Source organism: Embiotoca jacksoni, unplaced genomic scaffold, assembly GCF_022577435.1.
Source record: "Embiotoca jacksoni isolate LCO1_2020_lvr unplaced genomic scaffold, fEmbJac1.0.p SCAF_118, whole genome shotgun sequence".
Classification (NCBI taxonomy): Eukaryota; Metazoa; Chordata; class Actinopteri; family Embiotocidae; genus Embiotoca; species Embiotoca jacksoni.
This window is the reverse complement of record NW_027185250.1, coordinates 447,155-456,859: the sequence shown is the minus strand read 5'-3', so window position 1 is coordinate 456,859 and position 9,705 is coordinate 447,155. Positions and strand designations below refer to the sequence as shown.

The 9,705-nt window shown below is 44.4% G+C and overlaps 1 protein-coding gene across 4 annotated transcripts; it reads right to left on the bottom strand.

The window, feature by feature from the left end:
• Window positions 1–796: 796 nt before the first annotated feature.
• Window positions 797–9,444, bottom strand: LOC138194949 (hexokinase-4-like). 4 transcript variants are annotated; one of them, XM_069143998.1, is made up of 11 exons: window positions 9,295–9,444; window positions 7,926–8,042; window positions 6,317–6,479; window positions 5,812–5,960; window positions 5,564–5,683; window positions 4,977–5,072; window positions 4,756–4,855; window positions 4,392–4,575; window positions 3,620–3,775; window positions 3,309–3,542; window positions 797–3,119 (listed from the first exon to the last, which is right to left on the bottom strand). In XM_069143998.1, the coding sequence occupies exons 2-11, from the start codon at window positions 8,040–8,042 to the stop codon at window positions 2,912–2,914; spliced, it is 1,527 nt and encodes a 508-aa protein (XP_069000099.1). In that variant the 5' UTR covers window positions 9,295–9,444; the 3' UTR covers window positions 797–2,911. The 4 variants fall into 4 exon arrangements, with proteins under 4 accessions (XP_069000099.1, XP_069000101.1, XP_069000100.1 ...); XM_069144000.1 differs by lacking the exon at window positions 9,295–9,444 and adding an exon at window positions 8,660–8,958; XM_069143999.1 differs by lacking the exon at window positions 9,295–9,444 and having other exon boundaries at window positions 7,926–8,609.
• Between the last annotated feature and the right edge of the window lie 261 nt (window positions 9,445–9,705).

The following is a 9,705-nucleotide window of genomic DNA, read 5'->3' as shown; positions in this document are numbered from 1 at the left end:
ATTTTATGTTGTCTTTGGTCTACTTTTAGTTAAATGTTTTTTATATTATTTGAAAATCAGCAAATTCTGTTTTTATCTACATTTTACAGTGTACCAACGTCGAAGTTGTATTTCAACATCCTCAGGTGTCCACAGAGTTTATTGATTCTGACTGAATCAGGTATGAGAGGATAAAGTTTGTGTTTAGCTTGGACTCACATCATAAACCAGAAGAAGAATTTCTAAATGAATTCTTTAAAAGACAGAAACTTCATCAAACGCCAACATCTGACAGACTCGTTCATTTTTGTCTTCGTCACCAGAATATTTCAGGGTTTTTCATGTCTTGGAAGATTGACACTCGGATCTTAAATTGTACAGAACAAAAGAAAAGGTTCATCCTCCCTCCACAAATATTCATACAGAAGAGCAGCTGCACCGCTGCATCATCAGCTCTGTGATAAACACCACATTCCACTGAGCAGCATGTTCAGGCTGCAGTTACCATCTGTGTCCAGCAGGGGGAGGAAGCACGTGACTGTTAAAACTAAAGTGCCCCCCCCCCTCTCAACTGCAGCACTCTGCACCACTCAGATTTTCATTCACATCAAATCTGTTTTAAATGCTTAAATCAAATCAGTGATTATTTTCTCATCTGATCGTTCACGTTTTACCTGAAACTTATGAATTTTTTTTTATTTAGGGTGTAATTTCCCCTGGAAGTGTCCTTTTTAAAATGCACCTCTTTAACAGAAGCAGGTTAATGTAATCAGTGAGATCCACCATCTTCATCCTCCAGGAAGAAGAGTCTTAACAGTTAGAAGGACAAATAATTGAATCAGTTTTATTTACAAGCTGATTAAAGAAGGAGTCTGACCACAATCGCAACACATCTTTAACATGTATTTCACATGTCTGAACTTCCTTCACTGAAATGTTTTTAAATCATCAAAGTGTCGCACTATTAAAACATGAAACATGATTTGTAACAGTCTTGTCAGAGAAAACGAACTCTGATGTTTCAGCACAGAAATAAAAAATAAACACTGAAAGGTTTCTGGAAACATCCTGTTACACAAATCTGATCAGTTCACACCTGATCAATAAGGTTCTGGGTTCTGGGTTCTGGGTGTCTCCACAGCTCCAGTGTCGACGTGTACGAAGTGTAAGCAGTGAAAACATGTTTCAAACATGATTTAAATATGTAAATATGTTTTTTCACACTGAATATTTCTGATGAACAAACATGAAATTAGTATATTTGTTTTCTCTTTGCCTCATTACATTTCATTTATTACATTTCATTTATCTGACTCTTTTATCCAAAGAGACTTACAATAAGTTCATTTCAACCATGAGGGTACAAAACCAGAACAACAAGAATCAAGAAAATACAATTATCTTCCAGAAAGCCAAACTACAAAGTTCTATCAGTAAGTTCTATTTTAAGATACTAGTTCTACTGTTCAAGGTAAAGGAGGAGGAGGAGGAGGAGGAGAAGGAGGAGAAGGAGGAGCGGAGTAGTGTGAGCCATATGAGCCAATCATATGGTTGCTCTTCTAGCCAATCATTAACTCATCGTTGTGTCTCGATGTTCGCTCGCTGCTCCACTTCGTTTCTCTCTCAGCAACTTAAAGGTGTCTTCAGATGAGCAAAGACTATTTCTTAACATGTAGCTACTACAACTCCCACAATGCTTTGCAGTGACTTTCTGAAATCTCTTGAAATCTAAAACTAAATAAACTGTGCTTCACTTCAACATCAGATGCTGGGAGGGACGAAGAGGATCAGACCTACATGGACACTTGACTCTTTGTGATTTCTGATGGTCTCATTAAGAAGGAAGAAACTCCATCAGGTAAACTCTGACTCACCTGTTACCTGCAACCAGACTGACAGAATCTGTCATCAGCCCTCCACCAATCACAGATCAGAGAAACACAAAGTCCGTTCTGATTGGATGGTTCAACATGTTTTTTCCTTAATTGTTCATTCATGTATGTATGCATGTCTGTATTTGTTTATTTATTCATTCATTCATTTATGTATTTATTCATAAAAAAATATAATTCATTCATATATTTATTTATTTATTGGTGCATTGATTAATTTTTTTTAATTCATTTATTTATTTATTCATTCATTCTTTTATTTGTTGCACCTCTTATTCTGTGTTTGACTGAATTTTTTTTTTCCTGTTTTGAAACAAACAGTAGAAGGATTTTTGGCACTTTCATAAACAGTATTTTAAAAAGACCTTTGTCATCTGTGCATCTTTAATAAAACTGAACTGAACAACAAGCAGGAAGCTACAATTACAGCAGCATGGCTGATGCAGGAAGGTTGGCGGAGCCTCGCAACATCCCAAAGCATAAAAAAGATGAACAGAGATGCAGAATCAATGTGAAAACGATCATCAGTAATATTTAGTATTGTGGAAGCACCCAAAATAAACAGATGGAAGCGTTGGAGGTAAAAAGCTTCACAGAGAAACTTCAGTTCTTAAGCAGGAAAAACTTTATGAAGGTGGAGAGAAGATTCAGTAAATGTTGTGCTACTTTAGATAAACATTGTTTTCTCCACTTTCACATTTAAAAGTCTAAATAGAATAAGAAAATAAATTATGGTGTTTTTACATGTTCCAATAAGACTTTGGTGTAAATTCAGCAGCTGAATATAAACAGCTGAATGCATCAGTATTTATTGTTCTAAAGATGGCCGCCGCGGTGTGTGTCGGGAATATTTTCACTTTTTGTAACTTCAATATATTTTATATTTTATTTCTGTAAAAATGTTAGTTCAGTACTTTTACTTTGAAAAGAAATAAGTGCTTCCTCCACCTCTGTCCACATCACGATTAAAACAGTAACAGTTGAAAATATCTATAAAATAATGTTTGATAGTTTAAGATCCGTTCTGGAAGCGCTGGCTCTTACTTGTCCTCCTCCTCCTCTTCGTCCTCTTCGTCCTCTTCGTCCTCACCGTCACTGTCCTCTAGCAGCCGTGACTGGAGAGCCAGCCGCTGCGCCACAGCCGTTACCATGGCAGCGCCCTTCCCGCTGCCGTCCTCTGAGACAAGGAAGGTGATGTCACACTTGGGGGCGAGGAGGCGCACCACGGTCTGGAGCTCCTCGCTGAAACTGGAGGGGGGAGAGAGGATGGGGGAGGGAGGAGTTTAAGGGCAGCAGCTCCAGAGAACACAAACAACACAACCTCACAAACAACATCACAATACAAACAACTTATTTTACCTGAGTGACCGAACCTCCATGTTTTGTGTTGTTGATCTAAGTGTAGTTTTATATTTTCATTAAGGAGGAGCTACTTACTTGGGGTGCTTCCTGTAGACCGTCCCGTCCACCCCCACAGTGGTCTTCAGATGGTCCAGCCCGCGGTTGACACGGATACGGTTGGCGATGGTCGCCAAGGCGGCAGCACACAGACGGGCAGAGCGTGAAGAGACCGTGTCGCAGACCAAGCGCACCACACGGGCGTCGACGGGATCCCAGTCCAGACCCAGTCCAGTCAGGATGTTCTGGGCGTTATGCAGGCCGCCGTCCTGCCTGAACGGACAACAGAGTTATTCATGAAACAAAGCGCCTCCTGATGACTCCGTGAAACAGAAAACACGGACACTCACTCCTCGATCTCAGAGATGAACTTGGTCTGGAACCTTCCCGGGGTCAGCAGCGCCTCCGATGGCCGTCCTTTGAACAGCAGCTCGTCCTCCGTCAGCCTCAACAGGAGCAGCCGAACGATTTCCCCCAAATACATCCCGCTGATCATCTTCTCAAAGCTGCAGGACAGCAGATCAACAGAAAAAACATGTCAGAGCGCTGCTGCCCCCTGGAGGACAAGCTTCTATTTATGTGGCTTTAAAGCTCATGGAGAAAAATGTGCAGGACATCACCATCATCATCATCACCATCATCATCATCATCATCATCACCATCATCATCACCATCATCATCACTATCATCATCACCATCATCATCACCACCACCACCATCACCACCACCACCACCACCATCATCACCACCACCACCACCATCACCATCATCATCACCACCACCACCATCATCATCATCACCACCACCATCATCATCATCATCATCACCACCATCACCATCATCACCACCACCATCATCATCATCACCATCACCACCACCACCATCATCACCATCACCATCATCACCATCATCACCACCACCATCATCATCATCACCACCACCATCATCATCATCACCACCATCATCATCATCATCACCACCATCACCACCATCATGTCATACTTAAATGGATCTCCTCCGTATTTGAAGCTAACGCTCTCCAGACAATCAATATTTAACTGTTTGTTTATTTTACTGATTGTTTGTTTGTTTGTCTCTGATGTAAATGATGGTCATACGTACGTGTGGATGCCAGGGTTGATGGACGTCTTGTCCACTACCACGTCGAACTCGGTCAGGACGTCTCTCAGCGAGCCGTCGTCCCCGAAGCCGCCCCACTCCGTGTTGATGCACATTCGTCCGTCCTCGCCCTCCACACGCTTCACATTCTTCATCTCCTCCATGTAGCAGGCATTGGTCCCCGTCCCTGCAGAGGAAGAGGAGGAGGAGGAGTCAGCTGTCAATCAACCTGGTCTTCTGTAAGCTAATAACAGCTAAAGAAGCAGATGTTTCCTTCAGGAGATGGTGGAGACCAGAAGACCTGTGTTTCGCGTGTCTGCAGATGTTTAGGGTGTCTGCAGATGTTTAGGGTGTCTGCAGATGTTACCAATGATCATGCCGATCTCACAACTGCGGTCCTTGTAGCCGCAGCTCATCATTGTGCCCACGGTGTCGTTCACCATGGCAACCGAGCCGATATGGTAGTCCTGCAGAGACACAGACAGACATGTGAGTGTGTGTCTCGTCAGCAGCATTAAAAACAAACAGAGGACGTCTCTGAATGTCCAGAATTATTTTTTAAAAAAACGTGATGTTTGTAGGACAGACCGCTCTCCTCTGAACCGCCTCCTTCAGGAGGGACACCACGTCTCGGCCCTCCACCCCCGAACAGTTGAAGCCTTTGGTCCACCGGATCAGGATGCTCTACACACAGACACACACACAGAGACACACTTTAACACACAAGAACCAACACAGTGAGGACAGAGTGAAGACAGAATGAGGACTAAGTGAGGACAGAATGAGGACAGAGTGAGGACAGAGTAAAGACAGAATGAGGACAAAGTGAGGACAGAATGAGGAAAGAGTGAGGAAAGAGTGAGGACAGAATGAGGACAGAGTGAGGAAAGAGTGAGGACAGAGTGAGGACAGAGTGAGGATATAATGAGGAAAGAGTGAGGACAGAATGAGGACACAATGAAGACAGAGTGAGGAAAGAGTGAGGACAGAGTGAGGACAGAATGAGGACAACTTTAATGTTGGAGAGAAAGGTTTTAATTCTGTTGCTGATGTTGTTTTGTGTCTTCTTGTGTGTCTTGTGTCTTTGTGTGTGTCTATGTGTGTGTGTGTGTGTGTGTGTGTGTTGTGCGTGTGTGTTGTGTGTCTGTGTTGTGTGTTTTGTGTGTGTGTCTGACCTTGTCGATCTCTTTCTGCTCACAAGGGAAGGAGAAGGTGAATCCCAGAGGGAGAGTTTGTCCTTTCAGGTTCTGGGAGTTGAGGAAGTCTCCGAGACAGGCGGCGATGTGGTCGAACAGCTGCACACGCACAGACACACACAGAGACACACACAGACACACATATGGTTAATGATCTTGTCCATCCCAGCATGTCCTCGTGTCCCCGTGTCCCTGTGTCTGTGTGTCTCTGTGTCCCCGTGTCTCACCTGGTCTCCGGTCCCCAGCATCACGTCCTGCGGGACAGCGCAGATCTGACTGTCCATCTTCAGGACCTTCTGCTCATCCTCAAGGACGCGGACGTGAAGAACTCTAAAGTTGGTCCCTCCAAGGTCCAATGCCAGGAAGTCGCCTTTTTCTGGAAGGACGTTCGATTAATTTAAATCACTTCAGAAATAAATCACTTTTAAAATCGTTCTAGTTTACCGACAGCCGTCTGAATCTTTTCAGGTCAATAACGTTTTTCTGTTTGAATTGGAGGTCATTGTGACCTGAGTTCTGTCTGCAGGTTCTCCTTCAGGCAGCAGACGAACACCTGAGGAAATCAAAGCTGCGACAAAGAACACCCCTCCATCTGGATGGACGGCGCCCCCCAGAGGACGTTAAACAGGGAGACAAACATTGTGTTGTTGTGTGTCTCATTGTGTTGTGGTGGGAGGTTTATGATCATTTTAACCTGACTTCCTGTTTATTATGTGAGCTGAGGTGTCTCACCTGTCCCGTCAGGCGTGGCCCTGACGAAGGTGGGCAGCATCTTGACTGGTGCCCTGTGATGCGAGTGTTTGCCCAGACCTCGGATAAGATCCTTTCGGAGCCGAGCAGAAACCTTGGCGAGCTTCTCCAGAGTCAAAATGAAGGGTTGCAGGTACGACTCCACCTGAGGACCCCCGGACAGACACAGGAAGTCATGTAGCAACTTCACACAGACACTTTATTGAAACAGTGAAGCAGGTTCCCTGTTCAAACACCAAGGGGCAGCAGACAGACACACACTTTCAGTTCAGCGTCGTCATGACGACATAAATAAATTCATAAAACACAATAAGGGGATGGACTTCAAAATAAAAGCCCATCATGACATAGAGGAGTCAATCAAAACCAAACTGACTTCAACTGGTTCTAATCCTTCATGAGACGTGTTTGTTCATGTCTCACGTCTGTCCTCGTCTGATCTCCGTCTCGTGTCTCGACACGCTCACTGCTGCTTCGACACCAGAGGAGGTTCACTTCATGATGATTAAAGGTGGAGATACAGTATCCATATTTGAACTCATATTCAGCGCTCACTTCAGTGCTGTTTCAGAGGCTCCGCCCCCAAACTCATGCACACACTTTGCCATGGCAACGCCAAGAACGACTGGGCTCAAACCGCATACGGCGTGGAGGACGTCTGTGTCTCATAGCTGAATCAAACCAAACATTATGATATACAACATCAGCAGATGGAGCACATGCAGGACACAGTCAGCACCCACAATCTACTGCACGTGCTCACAAGTGTTGACCCCGCCCACATGTTACCGCTCCGCCCACAGACTTCACGTGATCCAAACCTGAACTATAACTAAACTACACCTGAAACACACCTGAACTCCAACTAAACTACACCTGAAACACACCTGTACTACAATTAAACTACACCTAAAACATGTGAACTACATTTGAAACACACCTGAACTGCAACTAAACTACACTTGAAACACACCTGAACTACAACTAAACTACATCTGAACTACACCTGAACCACACCTGAAACACACCTGAACTACACCTGAAACACACCAGAACTACAACTAAACTACATCTGAACCACACCTGAACTACACCTGAAACACACCTGAAACACACCTGAACTACAACTAAACTACATCTGAACCACACCTGAACTACACTTGAAACACACCTGAACTACACCTGAAACACACCTGAACTACAACTAAACTACACCTGAACTACAACTAAACTACATCTGAACCACACCTGAACTACACTTGAAACACACCTGAACTACAACTAAACTACACCTGAACTACAACTAAACTACATCTGAACCACACCTGAACTACACTTGAAACACACCTGAACTACAACTAAACTACACCTGAACTACAACTAAACTACATCTGAACCACACCTGAAACACACCTGATACACACCTGAACTACAACTAAACTACACCTGAACCACACCTGAACTACACCTGAAACACAGATGGTCCCCAGGAATGATAACTTGTTGCCGTCACGACAAATTCTGGGCAAATCCAGCTGCCTGTGGACGGAAACTGCCTGCAGCTCGTCTTTGCTTTTCAGGTGACACGTACCTTACTGAGCGTGTCCGCAGGGATGCCGTCCAGGTGTAGCGTCGAGGTGTCTCCGCTCATTTTGGTTTTCTTGGACATCTGACTGCTGTTGTCACTGTTTGCCTTCGTGTTGCTCATCTGGACAGAGGAGATTAAAGCGTCAGATACTAACAGTCTTGGTGTTGAGGTTCTGATCCATTTGTCGCTGTATTAAAAACTATATCATAAAGACATGATAAAATAAATATAATGTGTCGTGGGTTCGTTCCAGGTCGAGCAGCAACCAGCAGTGACCTCACCCATCTGTCTTTATTTCGGAGTTGCGAGCAGCACTAGCAGCTTTAATGCTTTACTGTGTGAAGCGCCTTGAAATAACCTGTGTTGTGATTCAGTGTTCTATAAATACAACTGAAGGGAATTGATTTAACATGATGATCTGATATTTGTTTGCTTCACCAGTTGTGATCGACTCACTCTTAATCAATGTTGGATTTGGAGCCTGAAACCAATTACATCAGATGTGAAACTGCAGACATCACTTTTCTTCACATGTTGGTGTATCAGCCAATCACAAAGCTCCTTCTGAATGTCTGTGGTGACCAGAAGCTACGAAACATTCAGCATGAAAACTTAAAAGATGTGGTGAGTCAGTATTGTTGCACTGAATCTCAATGATTACAGACAGATTGTGTAAAGTTTAAATCCTCTGTGGAGCGATGAGGGATTAGTGTGTGATCCTGTAAACTGCAGCTCACCAGAAACACCCGAGGACAGGCAGAAACACCCGAGGACAGGCAGAAACACCTAAAGCTCCGTCTGGCGGTCTTTGTTGGTTTTCAGGGAGTGAAGATCACATTATAGGAAACAACTTGACTGTAGATGTTGAGTTTAAAGACAGATTTAACTCCACCCTTTAAAAACCTGAAACACTCACGGATGTAAATTTGTGGAGGTCACACCCACTCAGGACACACCTGATTAGTGACGCAACACACAGCATTTTTTGGCTCTTTGCAGTTCCGGTCTTTTGTTTTGAAACATCTTAAAATATGTGAGAGTTCCTGTGGAACCGGAGACACGTCGTAAAGAGAATGTTTCAGGTTCCTGCAGACAGAAAACGGAGCAGACGGTCGATTCAGGACGATTAATGTCCAAACACATAATTTCCCTTTGAAACTCCTCAGAGACTACAGGTGTCAAATCTGCGGTCCAGCAGCCCCTGTGCGGTCCTGAAATGAAAGCGGGGGGTCTTCCTGTCATCACGACCCAGAAACAGGACTCCAGGTGGTGTTTTTATGAGCTGATGACAGCTCCTCAACACAACCAAACATGTGACTGTAAAACATCTGGTTGTAAAGCATCTGGACGACAGACAGAGAATCAAACTCACCTGTGCTGCTGCTCTGATCGGACTATCCGGACTGAACTTCCTGATGAATGAGGCTGCGTGTGTTCACACCCACTTCATGTTGCAACAGGAAGAGACGTGCCGCGTGCCGCTCTGCTGTGGAGGATCAACTTTACGCGCCACGGCACAAAAAAACCCAGCTGATTTCACGTAAAAAACACTAACCAGAAACCAGACCTGATGTTTGTCGGAACAAACATGAAGTTGTGTTCATGGTGAAGGCGGAAGGAACCGGAGGAGGAACCGGTGTGTTAGCAGCAACAGGTGAGTCTCTGCGTGTCAACGCACCGCTGCAACGGAACGAACCATCAGGTGTCTTTCCGAGGATCCGTTTCCCGACAACACACACCCCCTCAGAAGGAGTCAGTCCAGCTGTTGAATTTCCTCTGAGCC

Bases quoted from the DNA above. Each gene is read 5' to 3' on its own strand.
- LOC138194949 (XM_069143998.1), bottom strand. From the start codon at position 8,042: ATGAGCAACACGAAGGCAAACAGTGACAACAGCAGTCAGATGTCCAAG. The intron at 4,576-4,755 runs GTAACATCTGCA...CTTCCTCTGCAG, and splicing joins TGAGATCGGCATGATCATTG to GGACGGGGACCAATGCCTGC. The intron at 3,543-3,619 runs GTGAGTGTCCGT...TTGTCCGTTCAG, and splicing joins TTCATCTCTGAGATCGAGGA to GCAGGACGGCGGCCTGCATA.